General features: G+C 53.8%; 9 protein-coding genes across 9 annotated transcripts; 4 read left to right on the top strand and 5 right to left on the bottom strand.

Annotated features, from left to right (window-relative positions):
• Positions 1-263: 263 nt before the first annotated feature.
• CTAM01_05727 (uncharacterized protein) lies at positions 264-1,754 on the top strand (the record flags this gene model as incomplete). The annotated part of the gene is made up of 1 exon (XM_060521757.1): positions 264-1,754. The coding sequence occupies one exon, from the start codon at positions 264-266 to the stop codon at positions 1,752-1,754; it is 1,491 nt and encodes a 496-aa protein (XP_060383426.1).
• A 630-nt stretch (positions 1,755-2,384) lies between these two features.
• On the top strand, positions 2,385-3,508 carry CTAM01_05726 (uncharacterized protein; the record flags this gene model as incomplete). Its single annotated transcript, XM_060521756.1, has 2 exons — positions 2,385-2,957; positions 3,068-3,508. 2 exons carry the CDS (start codon positions 2,385-2,387, stop codon positions 3,506-3,508), a joined length of 1,014 nt encoding a protein of 337 aa, XP_060383425.1.
• Positions 3,509-4,044: 536 nt separating this feature from the next.
• CTAM01_05725 (uncharacterized protein) lies at positions 4,045-5,182 on the bottom strand (the record flags this gene model as incomplete). Its single annotated transcript, XM_060521755.1, has 2 exons — positions 4,045-4,632; positions 4,682-5,182. The coding sequence occupies 2 exons, from the start codon at positions 5,180-5,182 to the stop codon at positions 4,045-4,047; spliced, it is 1,089 nt and encodes a 362-aa protein (XP_060383424.1).
• Positions 5,183-5,545: 363 nt separating this feature from the next.
• On the bottom strand, positions 5,546-6,808 carry CTAM01_05724 (uncharacterized protein; the record flags this gene model as incomplete). The annotated part of the gene is made up of 3 exons (XM_060521754.1): positions 5,546-6,119; positions 6,158-6,474; positions 6,803-6,808. The coding sequence occupies 3 exons, from the start codon at positions 6,806-6,808 to the stop codon at positions 5,546-5,548; spliced, it is 897 nt and encodes a 298-aa protein (XP_060383423.1).
• A 4,045-nt stretch (positions 6,809-10,853) lies between these two features.
• Positions 10,854-11,252, top strand: CTAM01_05723 (uncharacterized protein; the record flags this gene model as incomplete). The annotated part of the gene is made up of 1 exon (XM_060521753.1): positions 10,854-11,252. The coding sequence occupies one exon, from the start codon at positions 10,854-10,856 to the stop codon at positions 11,250-11,252; it is 399 nt and encodes a 132-aa protein (XP_060383422.1).
• A 922-nt stretch (positions 11,253-12,174) lies between these two features.
• CTAM01_05722 (uncharacterized protein) lies at positions 12,175-12,549 on the bottom strand (the record flags this gene model as incomplete). Its single annotated transcript, XM_060521752.1, has 1 exon — positions 12,175-12,549. The coding sequence occupies one exon, from the start codon at positions 12,547-12,549 to the stop codon at positions 12,175-12,177; it is 375 nt and encodes a 124-aa protein (XP_060383421.1).
• Positions 12,550-12,864: 315 nt separating this feature from the next.
• On the bottom strand, positions 12,865-13,953 carry CTAM01_05721 (uncharacterized protein; the record flags this gene model as incomplete). Its single annotated transcript, XM_060521751.1, has 1 exon — positions 12,865-13,953. The coding sequence occupies one exon, from the start codon at positions 13,951-13,953 to the stop codon at positions 12,865-12,867; it is 1,089 nt and encodes a 362-aa protein (XP_060383420.1).
• A 2,222-nt stretch (positions 13,954-16,175) lies between these two features.
• On the top strand, positions 16,176-17,921 carry CTAM01_05720 (uncharacterized protein; the record flags this gene model as incomplete). The annotated part of the gene is made up of 1 exon (XM_060521750.1): positions 16,176-17,921. One exon carries the CDS (start codon positions 16,176-16,178, stop codon positions 17,919-17,921), a length of 1,746 nt encoding a protein of 581 aa, XP_060383419.1.
• Positions 17,922-18,731: 810 nt separating this feature from the next.
• Positions 18,732-23,005, bottom strand: CTAM01_05719 (ABC transporter; the record flags this gene model as incomplete). Its single annotated transcript, XM_060521749.1, has 3 exons — positions 18,732-20,971; positions 21,023-22,288; positions 22,348-23,005. Coding segments are annotated over 3 exons (4,164 nt in total), but the record flags the coding sequence as incomplete, so codon positions are not given.
• Between the last annotated feature and the right edge of the window lie 1,577 nt (positions 23,006-24,582).

Raw genomic sequence — 24,582 nt, 5'->3', positions numbered from 1 at the left:
CCCGATTAGTGTCACGATGAGGCTTAACCACAAGGACCTCTCCTCACCACGTCCGACTGCCTGCGTGGCACCTGGATATTGACTCAGACGATACAAAACTATCGTCTACCTTTCATCTATAAGAACCTCCAGTCCCTTCGGTTGTTAAATCGATACATCCGACTCACCACCCAGACCACCATCCACTCAACTCACCATACTACACACCATACAACGGTCTTTCACTCAACTCCACCACCTGACACGTAGCGCCACCACACAAGATGATCAACACAAGCGATCTCGAGACCGTCGAGGTCATGCCCGAGATTCGTGCCCAGGAGCAGCCCATTGCCAGCAGCCGCAGGGTGACAGTGCGCCTGGGAGACGACGGCCCCAACTCGACACGATCAGACATCCGCATCTCTCACGGCAGCAAACAAGACGCCCTCTCTATCCAGCTCAACCGCACAATCCGCGTCCCCGACAACAGGGACACCAACAGCCTTCCCCCTGGTCTCGGAACCTTCCCTCTATTCAAGGTCCACGACTATGCACACAATATGCCTCCGGACATGGCCAAGAAGGGCGGCATCTTCTTCCCAATGTACCAGCGCGAGGCCATGTGGGTCAACTTCTCGGCCCAGGCCCCTTTCGCTATCAAGATCTACGTTGGCGGTGTCAATGCGGTTTCCGGCCTGCCCATGACGGAGAACGAAAAGACGCTCGAGAAGCGCGTGCGGATGCTCAACAGCGGCAAGCAGATCCAGGACTACATGGTGGTACCTGACCAGAACTGGCTGGACGGCATCGTATCAGAGGACGGCAAGATCCGCCAATTCGTTGCGCAGCCCAAGGGATCGGGCTTCTCGGTCGAGGCCCAGGTCACCGGGGAGGAGAACATTGGCGGCATCCAGATTGAAGTGATTCCCATCAAGAAGAATCTCCCAACTAAGTTTGACGTCCGCTACGAGAACAAGGAGCACAAGGTCGTCACCCGGACTTTCAACGTTGCGGAAAAGGGTCTCAATGGTGAGAGCACCTGGCTGGACGTCAAGAAGCTCATCCGCGACGAGTTTGACATTGCTGTCGATCAACAGCGTCTCAGCGACCACGGCAATCGCTCAGGCTTTGACAAGTACCGCATCGACTTTTCCGATAATACCAAGCTTGGAGACACCTACTTCCCACCAAACTTTTCGACCGTCAGCGTCGTGCATGATACGCCAATGCGAGGCCGGATGCGCATGATGGGGGGGCTCAAGTCCATGGCGGCTCCTGGCGGCGGTCCCGAGATGATGATGTGCGCAGCTTCCGTCTCCAGTCCCATGGCGGCACCACCTCCGGCAGTCGAGGAGATGGGACTTGCGGCTGGTGGTCTCATCACCCAAACGATCGAGGAAGATAAGTATCCAGCCGACGTCTGGGACGTCGAGGCCTCGGTGATGTTGAACCTTCAGATCCTGAGCATCGAGTCCTTCTGTGCCGTGACTGGACAGCCGGCTCCCGACACCCCAGTCAACGCCCAGTCATATGCCAACCACGGCTATCCATTTTTTGAGATTTGGGGAGAGGAAAAGACGGGCATCAAGGGGGACTTTTCCGAGGTGAAGAGCGTGGCGCAGATCGAGGCCGAGCGAGCCGCAGCGGCCGGCAAGGAGTACAAGGAGGAAGAGAGCGTGCCGGTGAGGATTGTGCAGCTGGGCCCCTTCCGAAGCACATTCCGGCCTGTGGAGGTGCTGAACAAGGAGCTCGAAGGGCTACGCTTGGAGTAATGATTGTATGACATGTTAATGATGCACAAAAGGACGCATTGCACAGGATAGTGGGTTTTCGGCAGCAAGTAATGTTTCGCACCCTATATCAAGTCACAAGCTAGATTATGATCGTGAGTAGGACAGAAAATTATGCTGCAACAGTTTCTGCACCACTACGTTACCCAGATGAAAGAGAGCTACTTTACTTGCATGCAGTCAAAATGCCGGGCAAAAGTGGGGCCGATCGGAGCTGCCCAAGCTTTCCACCAGCGCGGAGCCCTCCAGCTGGAGTGCCAGTATCTCACGGAGTCGTCCGTCTTATGAATTCAACAGCAGAACGGTGACATTGATCCGTTCATTCCGGACAGTAGTTTTTCCTCACAAAACTTCGGCAGTCCCACACACCATCTCCAAATCCAACCCGTCATTTTAGATTTTTGGAGTTGTCTACCTCTTCCCCGCGTTCAAGTCGCATCTCCCGGGACCTCGGCGGACCCACATCTTGCCGAATAACACCACATCCAACGACAGACGTATAAGTCGCGGCCCCCCCTGGTAACCCCCCAAAACGCATCTCCCACTCTGTCAAGAAATACTTTTGGTAGTACGATCGCAGAGAAAGAGACACACGCGCAGAGAGAAACAACAATGCCATTCCAATCCCGAGCCCAAGCCCTCGTCAACGCGCAAACCGGCGCCGACGCCCGCCTATCCCGGCACACCGCCACCACCCCCTCTTCTTCCACCTCCTCGCCCGCCGTCCCCAACATCGAAGCCCTCATAGCCCACGTAGAACAGCACGGCTACGTGATCATCCCTTCCGCCCTCTCCGCTGCGGAAGCGGACGAAGCCCACGCCGAGATCGTGCGCCTGACATCCTCGCCCGAGACAGCCGGGCCAGCGGGAGGTTTCTCCGCCCATGCCAATGACAAGGACAGCATCCCGATCACCAGCGCAAGCGGCACCACCACCACAGGCGGCAGAAACAGCTTCGAAGGCTTCAAAACCCACCGCATCTACGCCCTCCTCAACAAGTCCCCCGTCTTCCACAAGTTCCCCACCCACCCGGCCCTCCTCGCGCTCAACAACCACTTCCTCGACCCGGGCTTTCTCCTCAACGCCTTTCACAGCGTCTACATCCAGCCCGGCGAGGTCCCGCAGGCGCTGCACCACGACGACGGCTACGTCGGGGTGCCGAGGCCCCATCGGCCCTTTGGGACGGTAACACCCCCCGTCCTACCTTTCCGCAACTGTCTCCTCCTCCTCCTCCTCCTCCTCCTCCTCCTCCTCCTCCTCCTCCTCATCCTCCATAACTGACACATCCCCGACAGGGCGTAATGGTCGCCCTCGACGACTTCACCCCCACAAACGGCGCGACCGTCATCATCCCAGGCTCCCACACATGGGGCCCCGACACCGACACCGCCCACCTCCCCCAGCGCAAAGACGCCATCCCCGTCGTCATGGACAAGGGCAGCGCCGTCTTCTTCCTCGGCACCCTCTGGCACGGCGGCGGGGAAAACACCTCGCCCGACCCCCGGAGGGCGCTGACGATCCAGTACTGCCAGCCCTGGATGCGGCCCCTCGAGAACCAGATCCTCGCCGTCGAGTGGGACAAGCTGGCCGGGATGCCGAGGCGGCTGGTGGACTTGCTCGGGTACGAGCCTGGAGCCCCGTTTGTCGGGTACGCGGATGGGGTTCACCCGTGGAAGGTTGTCCAGAGGAGGCTGAGGGAGCAGGAGAAAAGTGTAGACAGGCAGGTCAAGTTGTAAATGCCTTCCGACCCTGTGTGTGGTCTCGTGCAGTATCACTGAGCAAATGAGTCGCGTATTGACTACATGTTGTATTGACGTGACCATGACAGGTCGTCGTATCCATCCCTGCACCAACGTGAAACCACCACTAGAAAGTATCTACGAGAAGAGTATCAACAGTCGCACCATGCGAAGATTACAGTATATAGAGCATCTCGTCAGATGCCAGTGGTTGCCATCGTATATGACAATGTATGCCGCCGAGTCAGCGGATGCGCCATGCCCAAATTCCGGCTGCTGCCAATAATCACGAAACCGCCATCCGATGCCGTCCCTTGGGACCCGGCTCTTTTTTTCTTCTGCCCAAAATCCGGCCGTGAATAGAACTAAGACTAAATACTAAGTGTAATGTGAAGACCGACAAGGTCGGATGCCGGATGCGGCATTAGAAGGAGAAATAAATGCGAGAGAATGTCGAGGGTATCATGGCGCTTGCTGAAAATCAAATAACTCAAAACATGACTCGTTACGATCAGTGCAGTCTCCCGACCGCTTTACAACATGTTGCAAAGCAGAGCCAGGGTCATGGTCGTCGCCGCCAGAGCCCAGGAGGGCACCGACAGCCCTGCCGTGCTGACAGCGGCCAGAAGCGTGTCGTTGACGTATTCTGGTCCGCATATGGTATTGACCTGCGACGCGGCGTCCTCGTAGGTTGACGAGATGGCGAGTTTGCGGTTTGTGGTGAAGGTCTGGTAAATCTCCATGGTCTGTCGGAGACACGTGCCGCAGGTGGGGTTTGCACTGGCAGGCAAAGTCATGTTGAGTGGGAGGTAGTAAAAGTAGACGTTGGACGGCGTGGTGAGGTTGGTGACGGCGTTGGCGAAGCAGTACATGGACGTGTCGGGGTCGGTAAGGCAGGTAGCCTTGTACAGCATCTCGTACGATTTCAAGCCGAGATAGGCCTGCATGACGATTGGGTTGCCGGCCTGGTAGTCGGAGCCGCAGTTGGCGTCCAACGTTAGGTTACCGGCCACACCGGTAAGGAACTCTGTGCAGTACTCGACGTCAGCGCCGCAGGTGGCGTCGAGTACCCTCACAATACTCAGAAGCTTCTTTTCAGCCTCAAAGAAGGATCTCGAGCCCTGGACGAGTCAGCTCTTGTACAACACCGACGAACAACAATAAACATACCTGGAGCAGCAATGACAACGGGTAGCACTTTTTAAAGTTCTGGTTGGTAAGGAGCGAGTTGATGAAGCGGGGACAGGACGCGCCGTCGTTGCTGGTAAAGTTAAAGGCGAGACTGGTGTCGAAAGGCGACGGCAGGGGCGAAGCAGAGTCCACAGTCGCAGCGGGCACCGTGACGGAAACGGTCAGCGTAGTCGAGGCGGCAGTAGCTGACGCCTTGTCGGCTGTGCTGGGCGTCAACGTGATGCCCTCGTCGTCTCGCTTCTTCAGTTCGTCGTGCCCGGGCGGAACCATGGTCCACCGACCCTTGATCATCGTAGGCGTGCGGTCGTCAATGACGAGGGCGTCCATGGGAGGAAGCACTGCGGGGGCAGTGATCTGAGCGGGAAGAACCTCCAGCACGGGTTCGGAGCCGGCCAACACCACCGAGGCAATGGTGAGGCATAGGAGAAGCCATAGTGACCGTGGCCGGGTCATGGATGACAACGACATGATGGCCATCATGGGAAAACTGCGACACGCAGGTTGGCAAGACCAAACATAATCTGGTCCCTCTTGCAGTGGTTCTGGCGAGTCGAGAAGAGCGGTCCTCGACGACGGAGTTTTGATAGGGTAGGAAAAGGCAATTATTGCTGGTGTTTGCCGAGAGAACCCCACGTTGGATCGGCGCCGAATGTCTCTAGCCGGTGATCGACCAGATCACGCACGCGATGGTGGATATATTTTATAGCACCAAGGAAAAACAAGATCACCACTCCACTGGCTGCACGGGTGGAACACTTTTGCGGTCGGATTTTGTGGTGCTGCAGATTCGACTACCAATGAAGGCGACGGTGAGGATGGGCGGTTAAACGAATGGAATCGGTCCTAATGGCCGAAAAGTTGACGAGTCGACGATGCTACAGTCGACGACAAGACTTTGAGAGATTGTTCGCGTCCACAATTGGGGTAATTCGGGGCGGTTGAGGTCGAGTCGAACGAGATCCAGTTGCTTCCAAGCTTGCAGTTTCTGTCGGTCGCCAGTAGGTGGGCCGTAGCACTTGATAGGGGGATTAAGAAGTTGCCCGCCGTGGTCGAGTCGTCGAGACGATCAGCTCTGTCGGATCTGGTCTGGCGAAGGGGCAAGACGAGGCAAGGTGAGGCTCTTGGAAGGCGGCGACGATCCCTGGTTCTGGCTGGGGGGAGGACGAGGTTAAGAAGGAGCAACGAGTGGACGAGCGCGGGCGAAGATGGGACGGGATGGATGGTCGATTTGGGGGGGAAGCTGGCAGCAATATTGGCTTGGCTTGGCTCGCTCGCGTGGTGGGAGGCGCGCACACTTGGTCGGCCGGACAGGGTAGCAGGGGTCCAGGGGAAGTTGGATGGCGACGGTGCAAGTGAAGTGGGCTTGAACTTGCGGCTTTGGGGGCCCAAAACGTAGTCGCGTAAAAATCCTGGGTACCTATCTTGGGTAGCGTAGGTAGCGTAGGTAGGAAGTACTTTGATTTTGTATGGCAGCAAAACAAAAGACGACCTACTGCATTATTCACGGGCAGCTCCTGTTCGGGTCCAGGTGGATTGTGAACGGGCTTCTTCAGTGGAGCGTGTGCGATGCATGGACGGCAGCTGGGGGGTCCAGGTCGGGCTGGGTCGTATTCTCGCAGCAGCGACAGGATGGAGTCATGGGCGACGGTTGAGCCTGGAGGAAGAGGTGCATGTTGGCTCCGCCGAGGGAGACGGAGACCTGGTTCTGCCCTGAGAATTTGGTGAGTGGGCACTTGGACTGGTTCGTGGACGGCGGCGTGGCCCCATGGGCCATGGGTCCACAGCCCAGCAGAACTTCAAAGAAGGAACCGGCCACCCTTGGCAGGGACAGGGGAAGGAGGCAGGTGTAACTCCGGCCGGGAAGGGGAAGGTCCAAGGAGGAGATTTGGCGTCAAGCCACTCAGCCAGCAAGAGCCAATATTTGCGCCTGCCGCCCTCCTGGCCAGTCCAATGGAACCGTCACCTGGGTCACCACCACCAGAAGGCGCGCACTTGCACCTGTGCCTGCCTGCACTTTCGATCCTCTGCACCTGCCTTTGCACCTGCCTTTGCACTTTATCCGTCCCGCAACCACAACAGCAACTGCCAACCACAACAGACCTGCATCTGCGCCTGCACCCCGCTTGTCTGTTGAGGTCGGGTGCTCACGAGAGCACGGGTCGCTACCTAGGGTTGCACGCAGTACGTACCTCGTCAATTCACGGAAGCTTGAGTCCTGGGCCACTGGACTGACAGGTTTCGCTTCCTTGGGCTTTGCGGGTTGACATCGCAACGTCCACTGTTTAACTCCATCGTTTTGCATTACTAGAGGATTGCCGTAGTACATATAGACGCTACCCTACCCTCGAATTCCGCACTATTTAACCTTAACCTTTTTTATAAATTACTTATCCTTTCTTTTATTTTACCCTCTCCCTTATTAAAAAATTACTAAAATTATAATTTTAATAACTTATTAATAAGTTAATATTATTATTTAAAAATAAATATTTATACTTATATATAAATACTAAGAGTTTTATTATTATAAAAATAATAATAAATATATTAAAGTATTTAAAAAAGCTTTTTAATAAATTTTTAATATTATTTAAGGCTATAGTCTTTGAGCTATAAAAAGAAGCCGAGGTACTATATTAATATAGCCATATTTATTTTATTAATATTAATAATAGTTTTTTTAATATAAAATATATTATTAATACTTTATAATTATATTATTACGTTTTATAAATTATATTTAATATTAATAAGGATTTTAATATTATTTTTTAGTTCGTTTTTTAGTTTTTTTATTAAGGCCGTTATTATAAAGTTAATTTAGTTATTAATATTTTAATAAGTATTTTAACTTAGTATATTTAGAGGCTTTTATAGCCCTTAAAAAGAGGCTTTTAAAGGACTTATAATTAAACTTTTTACTTATTATAAGTAAAGTTATTATAATTAAAACTATAGTACTAATTATAAACTTTAATAATAAGTAATTAATAATATAATTATTATTTTTTATAGCGAGCTTAAAAAAGTATTTTAATTTAAATACTAAGTAAGTATTATATTATTTTATTAAAACTATATTCTTATACTTATATAGTAGTTTTTTTTCCGGCTTTATAGGCATAAAAGATCGACCTTAACGGGATTACGCTTTTAAGGGAAATTACACAATATAGTACACTTTTTAACTATACAATACGCGCAATATATCCTAAGTACGCACTCAACGTAATATAATAATTTTAATATAAAAACTACTATTTAATTCGGGATAGGTAAGCTACCCTTCACGCGGCGGCGCCAGCCAGAAAGGTTAACGGTAGAGGTCGGCCATAATAATTAACCATAATAATCGGCCGCAATAGTTAGCCGCAATAGTTAGAGGCGGCCTTCCTCAACTACAGAGGTTCTGAACTTTAATAGTAACGTAAAGGTTTCCGGAGAAAGGGCCAAATAGGCTAATATTTACTACTTTTTAGAGCTCACAAAAATTCTTTCTATCCTCATCGCTTCTAACATCGCCCAAAGCTACTCTCTATTTAAACTAAACAAATCTACTAAATAAACCTATTAATACATAAACCACCACCTGGATAGCTAGTCAGATAACTAGTCAAGAGGTTAGCTAGTCAAAATACTACCTCGATAAGAACCTACTCTCCCAGTATACAGTTAGTAATTAGTGGGCTAGAACTCTCCAAAGATGCCCGTCGATAAGTCTGCCCCTCTCGGGCTGGGCGCCCTCTTCGGCTAGCTCGACGCTATAGCTATCGTAGCTAACGTAGGCACGCCTAAGAAGTAGTAAAGTACCTTCCGGGGGTGCGGAATTCGGCTAGGCGATATTATAAGCGCCGTAGATAGCTAGGCCGGTATGGATACTAAGATCCGGCATATTAATACCGGCCTGGCTATAATAGCCACGATAGACGGGCCGGAGGTATATAGGGTTAGGGCAATAAGCCGGCGCCTTAGACGGCTCTTATGGGACCCCCCGGGTAATAATAACACCTATATAAAAGAACAGATTATGCTAGACCTGGCTACCCACGCGGGCTAGTACTAGGAGGTCCTGTGCGCGTTGGAGTAGGTGAAGCTCGCCCTGTAGGCGGTCACACGGCGGAAGGTTGGGAGCTGTTGATGAAAGGGAGACAATGGTCAAGTCGGTTGACTACTATTTTGATTAGTAGTTAAGTATAGAGCGCAATATACCCAGTTTTCCCCAATACGTAATACACAGTACGGCCCCGGCGGATTGCTCCGTCGGGGGGATTCTTATACTTATAACTTAAAAAGAATTAACTTTCTTCAATAATAAGGTACTTAGACATCGTAACGTCGGCTTTGGGATCCGCTAAGAAAAGCAACTCTTCAATTTCCATGTGCCGGGCGGGAGTCCGGGATACCTCGAAAGTACCCGTAGTGTATGGATCAAGAGTGGACTGAGTACGGAGCATTGGAGTGAGCTTGAATAAACACAAGTCTGATAGTTCATCGCATATAGGCAGGTAGGGAGATAGCATGAACAAAGGGAAAACAACCTTATCATCTCGCAATCTCAAGCGTCGACCAACCGGACTGCCCCGGGAGGGTGTCTTGTGTCGCATCGGCCCAGGCATAGACCGTACTTTGTCGTGAACTATCCGTACGTTTCTCGGGTAGCGTTGCAGCGATTATGTACGGGATGCTTCAATGGATAAGGCGGAACGACGTCGTTTTGATGTGAACGAGGTTTCCTCCCACACTGCGTATTTACACACACCGTGGTGACCACTGACAGTTAGGGTAGGCGTTTGAATGGGCGGCTGACTGAACATGCCAGCGAGTGGTCTAGAACGGCGGGCATGGCAGGGTAGCAACGAGGGATGAGCAGCTACGGCCATCGATTGGCACCGGCTTGGAACGGGCAGCACGTCAGACTGGATTATTGTCTCTGATGCGAGGCCGGATCTGTGGTTCACTAAGTGTGTGTTGTCCGCACTTCGAGCCAAGGCAGACGGGAGATGACCACCTCAGTGTCCCTATTGGGAATCACCTCCCCTGCAAGTGTTGACTTGTTATGTGCGTCTCTTGGGGGTCTGACTTTTGAGGTCCCTCGTCTGGGCTTGGTGCGTGTGCGGCGTGCGGTGTGCAGCGTGCGCATTGCGTTCCAATGTCCGGCTCGCGGTGCTGCGCCTGGAGTTGTGGGGGCCATACGTTCGTCTGTCTTCAGGTGAGAGCCCACATGGTTGATCTTCTCTCTCACCTGGCACAAACTCTTTCGACAAGCATTTGCGTTTCTATTTCCAGTCTGTCGTCACTCGCCAACAGCATGCGGACTCGCAGAGTCGCAGACGCTCTTGTACCGACAACACTCCAGAGAGGACCCCAGAAAGAGAGCAACATACCCCTCGCGGCGGGACGGGCGAATGACGGAATGCAAACGAGGGCCCACCGCCTGGCATTATCCAGATGAACATGCATGCACATCCATCTCGTGTGCATCGCCAAGGAGAGGGATTTTGTGAAATGTTGGCAGGTGCAATTAATTGACCTGTCCTGTACGGGTAGATGCAAAGGGCCAATCATGTACCATGTCGGTTCTGGAAAAGGGGCCAAGGCGGACTCTGCAGGTTGGTTCCCAGTGCTTTGCCCACCCCCACAAAACGAAAAACACCAGAAAAGTTGCTGCAATGGCAAGAACCAGGCGAACACATTGGCCCATTCTTCCTTCCTCGTGCAATTCACCTCATCTAGGTGGCAGTCGCTCTTGCCCTGACCATAGATTGCCCACCACGGCAAACGGCGGGACAAGACGCTGTCTGTGACCAGTCATCCTTCCGGCTGTCAGAATGTGCTCGTCCGTCCTTCCCAGTAAAAATAGCGACTCGTGGCCGGGCCATCCTTGGTGCCAGGCCGGAATGCCGTCTGTTCGCCATTCTGCTGTCTTCTTTCCGTCTTCACTTTGCATCCATGCTTCGGCTTCCCCTATCCAACTTCCGTGCGCCCTTTTCCCATTGATCCCATTAAACATTTTGACACCATTTCCCGATTCGATCAGCCTCTGTTGCTTGAGTCGTCGTCACCCGCTGCCCTACGTGGCCCGAAGAAGGAATTTCGACTGCGTCTAGACTGAATCCGTCTCAATTATCGACCGATAGAGGCCGTCGCTTCCATGCACCCAACCGCATCTCTCATCACCAACGTCGCCCGGGAAAAGAGCATACAAGTAGTCCATAACACCACAAACAGTTCGTCTCAAGGGAGGGTTCCTGCCATGTCTGCTACCCAGTATGCCTCTGCCATCAAACGCGTTGGACATCCACGGCGAGAGCCTGGACCTGACCGGATCTACGAGGCACCACCAACCTCAGCCGGGAAGCTGGGACTCACGGCGGCTGCCATCCACCATCGCTCATTTCCAGCCGCGCATTCCACGAGGGGGTCCCCTGTCCACAGCCGCCGCCTCCCCAATCTTGCCAGGCCACCACATCGAGATTTGAGGTTTGCAACCAAGAACCCTACCATATCCGCGTCAGTCTCTGCGGAGGCGCCACTACAACCTGCAGCATAAACTTCATTCAAAGTCAAATACATGGAGAGGAGAAGGCCATCCGTGCAGTGCCCCGGATCCAGCGGCCCGGCGGCAACCTCAAAAATTTTCCTCGCTCGTAGTGTACACGGTGACACTGCGCTCCTCGGTTCCTTGCAGAAGGGATGCTCCCTCCAGACATTGACAGGTCTCGGCCGTGGCTCACTTGGCTGCTACTGTGCGTGCGCGAGAGTTCGATATTTGGCCCAAAGTGGTCTCATTCAACTGGGTCTCATTTCCTCCGTGCCGGTACGCCGCTCAGCCCGGAGCGCTCCATGTCTCCCGCTTCCGCATGCCCAACTGCCACGCGGTGTTGACGACCGTCCTGTGTTATCCTATCGTCCACCACGTTCACAACGCCCTCCCAGCTCGGTGGGCTAGCGCCCCGCCGGTGCGAGGTCTATTGCTTTGGCTTTCGCCGCGCTTTCTGCTAGTCGACGGGTACCTGCGCCTCCCTACATAACGCCCACATACCGCCGCATGGGAAATGGTCAAGCTCCAGGCGGCGCGGTGGCGGCTCGTACAACGGCGCCACAGATCGAATACAAGCGAGAGGAAAATTGTGCAACGGGCGGGCGCTTTCGGCCTGGCTGGCCATTGAGTGATATCATGATCCCCTTTGCGTTAGCATCTCCATGCCAACATTATGGACGCAGCGGAGAGTAATTAACCAAGCCAGGCGTGAGCGTGAACATGTGACTCGATACATCAATGAAGCCCCGGTGTGCAAAATCGTCCATCAAATAATACCAGAGACAACGAGTTGGGCAGTCGGAGGTTGCTCAGCGACAACCTCTCTGCGATACGAAGCCTGATAGCGTGTCGCACAAACTAGACCGCACTTGGTTGCAATGGGACCATGATAGCACAGAGGACAAGACACCGAGACAATGAGCAAAGTAGCCTAGATCCTCCACCACCTGCTCAGAGCCTCAGACCACGCTCTCCTCCCACGGGTCGCACAGCATGTAGTCTTCACTCCAGTGACTCTGAGACAAGTCTCAGTATTCCGCCATGCTCGTAAAAAAAAAAAAAAGACTCCGCTTCCACTTCTCGCACTTGGTCTTGGCAAGCATCCCAGCAGGGCAGCTTTATGGTCGGTACGAAGCTCGATAAATTGTACCTTGTGGTGCGTAGACATGGAGACGGAAGCAGTCGTGTTGGCAACGCCAGTGAAATGCTCGTTTCTTTCTAGACGCTGCCTTCTAACAAATGGGTTTGCTCTTGTGCGCGATGCCCCCAAGACTTGGGCTGCCGTAGTTAGGAAAATTACAATCATAGCTAGGAGCTGTTTGACATACTAAAAGCTCTATCAATAATCTTCATCTCTCTATTTCTCTATCTCTATTCTATCTCCATCCCTCTTTGCGTCTCTATCTCTACCCCTGTCTTCGTCCCTGCCTCCGTCTCTTTTCCTCCTGATGTAACCTACACACGCTTGAAATGCACCTCTTATTCGTGAGTGAATGAGACGAGAATGGGGATGTTTGTCGAGGAAAGATGCTTATTGGGGTGTGTTATTTTGATCTATTCAATGCAAAACATATCATCTTCAAGTCCTCTGTCTATTGCGTTCCTGATAAAATGATAGCCATCACAACCCAACGTTAAAACGGCCGGTTTCCTGGAGATCCTTCAAAGCCTCAATATTAGCGCCAAGGAAGGCAGCCCGCATCTTCTCACTATCGCCTTCCTCCAATATGCCCACTTCCATCACGTCACCAACTCCATGTTCCCAGAGCTCTCTGATAGGAAGGTCGAGTGGCATATTTGGGAATCGCAGGAAAAATGAGATCCCAAACTCCGAAAGCACGATACCCCGGACCCGGTGTGTAAGGCAATAGCAAATCCCCTGCTTCGAGAGATTGCTCGATCCCACATCGAGCTTGATCGCCTCCGGCGTATTCACCTGCGAACCCCGCGCTCTCATGCGGTTATGGACGGCGACCGGGAGGGGGAGAGGTGCAGCTGCGGCCTTGATGTTCTTGACGCGGGAGGCCAGAATACCCGTTCGCTTCATCTCAACGCAAGTGAGGCATACAGATTTCGCCTCGAGACTCGCTTGTTTGAGATTGATCTTTCGGGCGTCCGCGGGATCCAGGACAACAATCATGTCCGGGCGAACCTCGACGTGCGACTCGGCAACAGGGCTTACTCGGACACTGTGTAGCGACGAGATCCGTTTTCTCTTGGCCTGTCTGGGGCTGCGGTTACTCGTCGTCGCCTTGTCGGCGTCGCTCTTGGCCTCGCCGCTGGCGGCGGTGGCGGGGGGATCAGGCTGGGGTTTGGGGATGGACGGGAGGCGTAGTTGGTGCTCCCACGTGCATTTGACGTCGTGGGTGTCCGATTCTATGATATGGGCCAGGCACTCCAGAGTCGGGTGGGCAATATGGGTATGAAAAAGCACAACGTTGTCTTGCTCGGCGTTCCTCTGTAAGACGCTGCCACCCTCGGCGACCAGGTGCTGGTTGATACCCGACCCCAGGACCTTCTCCTTGTAATCCTCTGCAAGCTGAGTGTATTTGGACATGTCCACTAACTTGATGTTTTGCGGTATGGTCCGAGTTGTTGCTGTGTAGCTGATGGATGTTGGAGTAGTCTTTCGGGCTCCAACGGAATAGCGGGGGAGACGGTGCTGATGCGAGAAAACGGCATCTGTCGTGCTGAGCGGTATGGATGACATTGCGAACAAGGGTTTAAGTGAATGTTTGGTACCAGTCGTAGTAGGGTTGGGATGACGAATTACAAAGTCAGATAAAATGACGATGAGAGACTGGCGGGAAGGTGAAGATGGCGAGAGGGTGAAGATGGCGAGAGGGTGAAGATGGCGAGAGGGTGAAGATGGCGAGAGGGTGAAGATGGCGAGAGGGTGAAGATGGCGAGAGGGTGAAGATGGCAAGAAGGTGAAATTGGCAAGAAGGTGAAATTGGCAAGAACGTGAAATTGGCAAGAAGGTGAACTTGGCGAGAAGGCCTGCGGATTCGGTAGAGTTAAGATGGTAAAGCCGTAAGTACTGGCAACGAGGAGATTCTGACGCCGGGCAGCCTCCTTCCTATCTTGAGAACGTCTGTGGACTCAAATCCCTACTGTTTGGCCATGCCATGAATTCCGTTTTCGTAGCCTGAGGGTTTACAAGACAGATGCTCAAAGTAAGTCGCAACACTCCCCTCAAACGCAGTCAAACTGGAAGAAAAAGGAAAACAAGTGAACGTCACCATCAGAGACTCCATTGTGAGAATAGCAAACAGAATGAAGAACAGCAAATAGAAGCGAATAATCTCACCAAATTCACCAAAACCGGTGAGACTTGTCGGCTGGCATCCGTATCTGCGCATACCCTTTACAGACATGAAAGCCAAGGATAATTTCAAATCCAGCCTTGGGATGGGCTCAGGCACTTGATTCATCACGATTCGCTGGGCGGCAGACAAAGAGACGGTGAGCCGCGCAGGACGAGGGATGCCGGGACACGTCTCGTCTATTCCACAGGTCGCAGATGTTTGCCATCCACCACGGACACGTGTGTTAGTCTTGTCTATCACCACGGTAGACATCGGCGTTTTCTGACCCGGCGATTTATGAAGTCTAGGGTGACCGATTTGAAGCGGGCCTGGTATCCATGATCCTGTCTGTTACCACGTGTCTCTGCTAGGCAAGGCCATCCTATCCGTTGGTACAAACGAGAGACACGAGTAGTCTAATAACACACGACAAAAGATAGGCAGCAGACGGGTTGCAGCGGAAGAGTGCCGAAGAGAGTGTTTTCCATGTCCTTTGCCGCTTGGTGAAGATATCACGTAGATGGCATGGCAATATGCTTGCCACGCTTTCTCACACTCAAAGATCTCCCCAAACCATTCTTTGCTCGGCAATTAAACTACTCAATGGGGGGCTCAGTCTTCGTCACTGTTTTCATTGTCAATTTACGTTGCGCTCTTCTAAGCCGGTCTCGGCTTCATTTCCGTCAAGATTTGTGTCGTTGGATCCAATATCTACACCTACACGGGTTATTCCGCGTAGAGTACGCATGGGGTCGTGAAATATTTGGGGAGTATGCTCAACTTTACACATTTGTTCCGGAAAGATTCCTCCAGCATCCAACTCGACATGTCGAAATACAATAGCTGGCAATTGATCCAGTGGGCCATCGACACCCACACGATCAACGGTAAGCCAAGGTAGCACACTTACACGGCTGTCGGTAGCAATTCCGTAAGAGTCACTGCACCGCAATGCAATATGGGTCTCCAGAGCAATCACGGCATCTCAACGTATCGCGTCACGTGCGCAGGGTCCTTCCAGTATTGAAGGCTGCGAGCCGTGGTACCGCCATCACCGGCGCCACGGCTGTCACTTGCCTGGCCGCATCCTGACGAGATGAGACTTGCGCACATTTAGACAAAACACCACTACGGTCTGCCTGAGCTTGTCTGCCTTATGACGTGGTAACAAATGACATTGCCGGCCGTGCTTTGACAAACAGACCAAGGCACCTTAATGGGTTTGAGATGACAAAGTGGGGTAACGACCAAGAGACCTGGTAACTGAATTGATCTCCTCTTCCTCTGTGTGACTTTCATGGCTGGCTGCACCTTGGCGGACGGTAAAGTAACGTGCGAAAACTTTTCAAAGTTGTAGTATATACGTGGGAATACAGCGCCACCCAGAGTCCGGCATGTCCACACAACCGATATTTTTGGACAGCAAAAGCAAGCCACCAAGGAGATATCTCCGTTTGCTTCACCCAAATCCTTAATTGGGGCCACCCACACCCAGTCATCCTGCCATCCCATCTCAACTCCCTCTCTACAACTCCTCTTCTGACCACGCCTCTGCTACCTATCTTGAGTTCACTCCATCTCAGCCTCTATCCGTTCCTCATCCTTACTGTCGATACTGCCCATCATGGTCATGTCCGCCTTTGACAGATTCATGGACTCGCAGTTCGCCAAATATGATCCAGGAAAAACGCTGACGCTCTATCCCCACAAGGTAGTCGAACCATATGGCCTGGAACATTACGACAACCCACCGAAACTGGCTGTTCCAGAGGGCCATCTCCGTGACTTCGATCCCAAGGCTCACAGCCCCAAGACACGCGGCTCTGTTGAAGTCATCGAGCTTCTATCAGGTGGCATCGGCGGCGGCGCTCAAGTCCTGCTGTGCAAAGTTTCGGAACAACCCGCTGAATACAGACCGTCCCACGCTCCGTTCCCGGAGCCGCAAAGATACGTCGTCGCCAAAATCTTCGATCCCATGTTCTTCCCGGGCGACAATGGAGTCCTCTCTGCGCTGGCTGGGAACGATGTTCTCGCCGAGCAGCTCCTGAGCCGCGAGTCCGGAGCGTACGAGTACCTCTACGACAGGGGAAAGCCCAAAGCCCCTCCATCCGATTCCAAGGGAAAGGGCAAGAAGCAGGAAACCAGGAACACAATTACCGGTCACCCCAACCTCATCCCCCAGTACTACGGAACCTGGGCCATCAGGTTTGGGATGGGCAAGGGCAAGTACAGGGAGGCCGGCCTGGTTCTGATGGAGTACATTGAGGGCCACGCCATTGAAGAGCTTTGCTATAGGGAGGAAGACGACGGCTATCTTCTCCCGGTCACCGAAGAGGTCATCTTCCACGACTTCGCCGGCTTGGCAGGCACGATCCAGCCCAGGAAGGTAAAGTTAACCGAGCCTTTCCGGCTGAAGGCCTTTCGCGAGATACTCCATCATCTCGTGGTCCACATGCACCTCGGCGTGGAACACGCCGACTTCATCCCGGCAAACGTCATCATCACCCTTCGCAACCACGGGGGAGTCACCGGTGTACGCGAGCTAGATGAACCGCGGCCCGTCTTGCTCGATCTTACCCTGACAAAGGTATGGCGCAAGACAAAGTATGCGCAAGGCCCCGGCATGGGGCGGCACTGTCTCGAGTGGCTTCCCAACCCCCCTCACCCAATGGAACGAGCGTCTCCCCAGGGTATGGAGCTGTACATTGGCTGGTTCGACGCCGAGTGGTCGAAAGAGCGGTTCGAGGAATGGTTGGTGCAAGAGTTTGGCCCTCTGGAGGAAGGCTCGGAGGAAGGCTCAACTGGAAAGTACTCTACGTTTGCCACGCTGGATAAGTTAGAGGCCGATTATTTCAAGAAGAAAGATGAGAAGGCGAATGAGAAGATGAGAGCTGAGCAGGACGAGGCAGTCAGGGTCATGGCTTCTACGAGTCACAAGGCCAGCGACGAGCGCGATGGTGGGCCGGCATCGTCGGCGAAGGAGGAGTCGACAGCTCAGCAAGACAAGGCAGTCAGAGTCATGGCTTCTGCGAGTCACAAGGCCAGCGACGAGCGCGATGATGGGCCGGCATCGTCGGCGACATTGAGCATCAGGCCCTCTCCGCGGGCCAACTGGCGCGCGCAAGACTCACAAAGCCGAGCAAACCCTCCCTCCACAAGCCGTCGACAGCAGAACCGATCCGACGAGTCCACCTCGACGGAGAGTGGCGAAGAAGGCATCCCACGCAGCTTGTACCGGAAGCTCCAGGAAGCGAAACTCGCAGCCAGCGAGAGCAGTTTTGGCAGCTCGCCCTCCCCTCGGTCGACGCCCCGCTCGGCGCAGAAGCCGGTGGAGAACGAGGAGGAGATGGATACCATTGAGGAGGAATAGGAAAGTTACTCAAGTACCTTGGGCTGGGAATAGAGGACTTGGATTGTGTTGGATAAGATTAGATTGGGTGGCCATGTTCATGTTGTCTCCAGATTGACCAGATTATTGAGACGTGGGTTTCGTTGCCTTGCGATTTTGAGAGGTAGACCAAAAAAATAAAAGGTTCTATCACCAGTGCATCCTCTTTCCTACTGCTGTTCAAGAAAAGTGCATTCCTCAAACGCGTGGCCACCACGTCTACATTCCCACCAACGCCACACACCACCTCGACCATGTTAGAGCGTGCTATCAATTGACTCGACGTCTTGGCACCATCACATATAATAGGATACAACCCAGTCAAGGCCAGAGGCATGTGACCTAGTCATAGTCCGGTCCAATCCAGCAAGGCCAGGCATTACATCCACAGTGCCTAGCTCAACCTCTGTCCCGCCACCACATCACATACAGTCACACGTAGGAAAGCAACGCAAGCTTTTGAAAGATGGAAATTACTTCTAAGCGAGTAGGTACCCCGAGTACCCACGGAGGGGAGTCTATTCTCTCAACCCTGCCCATTAAACCAAAAGGCTACATACAATACCCCGACATTTCTCATCCATCTAACCCCCTTTTTGTTTTGACGTTGACGAACGTCTTTGGCAAATCTCTCTTGTGAACGAGTCAAAACGCCAAATGATGCAGAAAAAAAAAAGACATGGACCAGTGTGATGATCCGGATATCTCTAGAGGCGACGCAATGAGGCCTCAGCAAATGCAACACTCGCGACAAACCAAACAAACAACTTCTCACGCGCATCCATACCACGTCTAGCTGTTCTTCTCCAGGGACTGGAGGTTGACCAGCTCGGCATAGCGGCCATTCTTCTTCATGAGCTCGGCGTGCGTACCTTGCTCGACAATGCGACCCTGGTCAAACACGTAGATAATGTCGGCCTTTTGAATGGTGCTGAGACGATGCGCGACGGCAATCGTTGTGCGGCCCTTGGCGGCCTTGTCGAGGGCAGCCTGGACGACGTGCTCGGACTCGGAGTCGAGGGCAGATGTGGCCTCGTCCAGCAGCAGGATCTTGGGATCACGGATGAGGGCGCGGGCAATGGCGATACGCTGCTTCTGACCTCCAGACAAAAGAGCGCCCTTGCTTCCAACAACCGTGTTGAAACCCTCGGGCATCGAGACGATAAAGTCGTAAATGTTGGCCTCGCGACAGGCAAACTCGATGGCCTCGTCGGTAACCTCTGTGTGGGCACCGAGCAGAATATTCTCCCTGATTGTGCCCTGGTACAGGGTGGGCTCCTGACTGACGAGGGCGATGAATGAGCGGTACTCGTTGACGTTGAGCGTGCTAATCTCCTTGCCGTCGACAAAGATGGCGCCGGAAAGCGGGTCGTAGAAGCGCTCGAGAAGGGCAATCGTGGTAGACTTGCCGCAGCCGGACGCTCCGACAAGTGCGACGTACTGGCCGGGGCGAATGACGAGGTTGAGTCCGCGGAGGACGGGCTGCTCGGGTCTGGTTGGGTACCGGAAGTGGACGTCGCGGAACTCGAGGGTGCCGTCAACGGCGTCGAGAGAAGCGCCCTCCTTGGACCAGGTGTCGATGGTCGGCTTGCGGTCAAAGAGAATCTTGAGCTCGTTGGCGGCCTGGTGAGCCTTGCCCATGTCGGGAGCAAACGAGAAGATGGAGCCAGCCGACTGCGCACCAAAGATGACGGCAGAGAAGCAGACGAAGAACTGGAACATGTTGTACTCTCCATTGGCGATGAGGGTACCACCGTACCAGAAACCAAGGGCAAAGGCCAGGAACATGAAGGACTGGGACGCGGCGAACAGCAAGCTTGACTTGAGGATCGAGATGAGACTGGCGCGCTGTTGGATGGCCAGGGAAGTCTGGTACTGGCGTATGACGTCGTCCTCGCGCGTGAGCGAGGCAACGGTGCGGATGGCCGAGATTGCCTCGGATGCGTAGCTCGCCGAGTTGGAATAGGCAGTCTTGGAGCGGCGCTGGAAGTGGGCGAGCATCCAGAAACGGAAGAAACCACAGCCAATGAGGATCGGGATGGTTGCAGTACAGACGAGGGCGAGCTTCCAGCCAATGGCGATGGCGAGCGCCAGTGCAGCAACCAAGGTTGTTGTGACCATGAGCAGGGTGCCGAGGGTGACGCCGCTAAGTCCGGCCAAGTGGGTGGTCTCGGTGGACAGGAAGGAGGTGAGCGCGCCGGCCGTGTTGGAGTCCTTGTCAAAAAAGGCAACGTCTTGGCGAAGCATGGTGCGGAAGGCCTGGTCACGGACGCGGTGGATGAGGCGCTCGGAGCACTTTGCAAAGGCGATTCCCTGGATGACAAAGGCAATGAACTGGACGCCGGCGAGCATCAGGTACATGGCGCTCCAAAAGTCGGAATCCTTCTTCATCTGGTGGAGGGTCTCCTGGGTGGTCTGCGGGGTGATGGGAACCGACAAGGTCATAATCTGCTTGGCGAAGAAGACGGCCTGGGTAGGGTTGCCACCACCGCAAATGATGGAGAAGACAAGACCGATGAGCATGAGCTTCCACTCCTTTTGGTTGAACGAGGCGATGAGCTTGATGAGGGTCCACAGACTGTACTTGACCTCACCGTCGTCCTTCCGGTTCTGGAGGGCAATACTGGACAGAGACTTGGAGGTTGTTGTTCGCTGCAGTTTGGCGGCCATGTTGTCTTCCGGGTCGGCAACGTAGCCCTTGTCGGAGGCGCGCGAGGCTTTGCGGATGATCTCGTCGTCTTCGGCGTCAATGGCTTCTTCCTCCTCGGCGTCCATCTCGTTGACGCGGGCAATGTTCTGGGCCGTGACGAGGTTGTAGTAGGCGCCCTGCTTGGCGAGAAGGTCGTTGTGGGTACCCTGCTCGACGATGCGGCCGCTGGACATGACGACAATGTTGTGGGCATCCTTGATGGTGGATAGACGGTGGGCAATGGTGATGGTGGTTCGGCCCTGGGAGGCGACTTCGAGAGCGGCTTGCACAACGCCCTCGGACTTGGTGTCAAGGGCAGAGGTGGCCTCGTCGAGAAGCAGAACTAGGGGGGATTAGCAAAGGGACACAGATAGGAGGTGCAGAGTCGACGTACTCTTGGGGTTGGACACGACCGCTCGCGCAATGGCGATGCGCTGCTTTTGGCCACCGGAAAGTAGGAAACCGCGCTCGCCGACGTTGGTGAGGTACCCTTCGGGGAGACCGCTAATGAAATCGTGAGCGTTTGCCATTTTCGCCGCCTCCTCGATGAGCTTCTTCTGCTCCTCCTCGGACGCGTTCTCGTGCTGGGTACCAATGAGACCGTATCGGATGTTCTGGTAGATGGTGGTCGCGAACAGAGTGGGCTCCTGGCTGACGAGCGCCATTTGCTGACGCAGCCAGCGCAGGTTAAGGGTGCTAATGTCGTGGCCGTCCAGAAACACTGATCCGCGGACGGGGTCGTAGAACCGCTCGACGAGACCGACAATGGTACTCTTGCCGGAGCCCGAGGCGCCGACTAGAGCCGTGGTCTTACCCGCAGGAATGGTCAAGCTCACGTCGTCCATGACCGTGACCTCTGGGCGAGACGGGTAGATGTGCTTAATGTTCTCGAGGCGGATTGTGCCTTCGACCTGCTCGAGCTTGGTTCCGTCGTCGCGGGAAGGGTCCAGGGGAGAGACGCGGTCAATGGTGTTGTAGATCTTGGCGGCCGCCGCAATGGCAGTGGTGAAGGCCTGGACGTTGGGGGCGACGTTTCCGAGGTTAAAGGCACCAATCATGATGGACATCATGATGATGAGAATGTTGGACAGCTTGATGCCGTCGTCGATGAGGAACTTGCTTCCCTGCCAGAACGCGAGACCGTAGTTGAGGTACAGAATGGTCATCATCAGCGCGACCATGACGCCAATGGCGGACTTGACCTTGTAGCCAAAGAACTCGGCCTTTGTGAGGTGCGCATCGTACTGTTTGGCGAGGCGGTCCTGGGTGCCAAAGGCGACGGCGTTGCGGATGGAGCTAATGACCTCGTCGGCCAGACTGCCTCCGTGGGCGTACGACTCGATGGACTGCTTGCTGTACTTGACGATAAAGGTCGAGCCGCCTCCCATGCTCAGGAGAAGGGCGACAACAGTAGACAATAGGATCAGGGTGAGCTTCCAGTAGTGGACGAAACCAATGACAAAGGCCGAGATGAAGGTGGCGATGGCGGCAAGCGTAAGGCCGACCTTTTCCGAGATACCGTCCTGGATCAGGTTGGTGTCGGCGGTGATTCGGGTCGTCACCTCGCCGGCGCCCAATTTGTCGAAGAAACCAATGTTCTGGCGCATGCAGCTCTGGAGGTAGTGCTCGCGAATCTTTGCGCTAATGTGCTCTCCCGTGTCTAATTTTGGTCTTGCGTCAGATTTAGACTCACATCCTCCCGCCGGGGCGCAAACTTACAGATGAATCCGACCGTGGTGATGTACTGGCACACAAAAACACCAATGGCGAGGTAGACAAAGTACAAGACAAGGCTCGCCATCTCGCTGTTAAAATCGTCCTTGGACGTCGTGCCGGCAAAGTAGTTCTGGAAAGTGCCCTGCAGGTTACCAAAGATGACCGTCATGAGCGGCAGTGCGGCGCCGACCACGATGGAGGTGAAGGCGGAGAGAGAGAGGATGAGCAGGTCGTTGGTCGAAGAATACCGGTACAGGGTCATGATGCCGGCCTTGACTTCGGGAGTGAAGACCTGACGCTTGAGGATCGCGGCCTCATTGGCGGGCAGGTGCTCGTAGGGGTCATCGCTGGGGTCTTTTGGTGCGATAGCCTTGGAGTCGGCCTTTTCGAGATTGCTGGTGATGTTGGCCGTCTGGTTCTTAGGCTGGATTGATGCATCCACTTCGGTCGAGTCGCCATGGGACGATGCCCTGTCAGAGTGGCCGTTGCTGGCTGTCTTCTCAGCCACCTCTGTTGACTTTTCGCTTGCCCCGACGGGCTTCTCGTTTTCGAGAGACATGCTGGCGCCGTGTCTCCTGACAGAGCTGTGCGCAGTGTGTGGAGAAAGCTTGTTGCGCCGGTATGCGCTGTGCGCAAGCGGGTTGGGATGCGATTGTCGGGTTCCTATACGTGAAGTGTCGTCGCTCGTTTGATTTGTATATTACGGCTTGGGTAGGTTGGTCCGACGACGAGATCCGAATCGTTCTCCCCTCGAATTGATTCAACCCTATGTGATATAGACAGACCAGTGAATGGAAGGGCGGAGAAAATCTACCACGGCGAAAGCCAAGAAAGAATTCGCGGCGATCGGAGTCGGGATCGTCGTTGTCGCGCGCAGACAGGCGAAAGAGCGGGAAAATAATACCTGCAGTCGATTTGACGTGCCTCCCTCGACAATTAATAAAACAAGACGAGGACGGATAGAGAAAAGAGGCGTGTTCCCACTCGGGTTGCAGGCCAGGATAGGGATTAGTGGAATTGTCGCAAAGGCGTGGACTGGAGAATAAAAAAAAAAGTACCCAGGACCTTGGCGAGGGACGGACTGGGGTGTGCACATTTGATATAGATGGACGGCGGGCCTAGTGGTAGGACGTGACCGGGGTGGCACGCCGCAGGAGAGAAGGAGAAGGAGACGACTACTAGCACAAGGAAGAAATGGGGGCAACCGGCTTGGACGAGATTCGACGGAATGCAGCCGACCCGTTCTGACCTCGCTCTTGTCAACTTCCCGACCTGTGACTAGCTCGGTTCCTTGCGTACCTCTACCATGCCCGAACCGCGCCGCCTACATGCGTGTTTATCGTCCATCTCATGTTGACTCACTGGCCCGCCGCTCATCATCAGACGAGAGACAGGAACGGGGAGGGACTTTGGTACGGATGGCTACGAGGAGGAGCACTTGTTTTGTGCGATCCCTTCCCTCTTGGGCACGCCGATATCAATGCCGGTGACAGTCATCCGGGAACGATGATGCCCGACTATCTTACTGTGGTAGATTCTATAGGGCTTTCTGTTAGTTGGTGCGGACAAGGTACTCGTACTGGTATACGCAGTACTCACATTGGCCTATTCGGTCTTGCTAGCTGGGTTCGCAGGGCATCGAGTGCGAAGTGCGAGCTGTGGGACCGATGAGCAGCAGTCGCATCACGTTGCAACGCACTGATGATTGCAGCCAAGGTTGTGATACCGCAGCTTGCGCAGTAAACCAACGCTGCACGTCGGGCCTGCCCCGGGGTTCAAGACCCAAGAGGGACCGGAATTCAATGGTTGGCGCACACAGCTCTACCTCAGGTACAGATACGCAGTACTTCATTGTTCAGCAAACTCCACAATGCTAAGAGTTGGACAGGTTGCCGGCAGGCTTCAGCTCTCTCCTTTCCCTTCTCCGCTCCTTCTTTCCTGTCTTGGTATACTTTTGCCCAGGCTGCCTTCCGCGAGATATTCTGGGGAAAGAGGCTTGGAGACGGGAGGCAAGTACAAAAGTTCAAAGTACATGCATGCGCCTTAGTCATTCGCAGAAACAGGCAAGCACTGCGTCCTCTTGTGAATCGACGCTACCGTTTTGTGGACCTCCTCCTCACCTTCCAAAGTTCCTTTCTTCAGACTCGAATGATTACGATTAATCCTTCGTATCTCGCTTCATCCACGTCCCCGATACGCCTCAAGATATACGTGTAATGGACAAAAGTCAAAACTCAG

Source organism: Colletotrichum tamarilloi (assembly GCF_030869305.1).
Source record: "Colletotrichum tamarilloi strain Tom-12 chromosome Unknown Scaffold_15.1, whole genome shotgun sequence".
NCBI lineage: Eukaryota > Fungi > Ascomycota > Sordariomycetes > Glomerellales > Glomerellaceae > Colletotrichum > Colletotrichum tamarilloi.
Note: the sequence above shows the minus strand (reverse complement) of the source record. Positions and strands in the feature narration are given on the sequence as shown.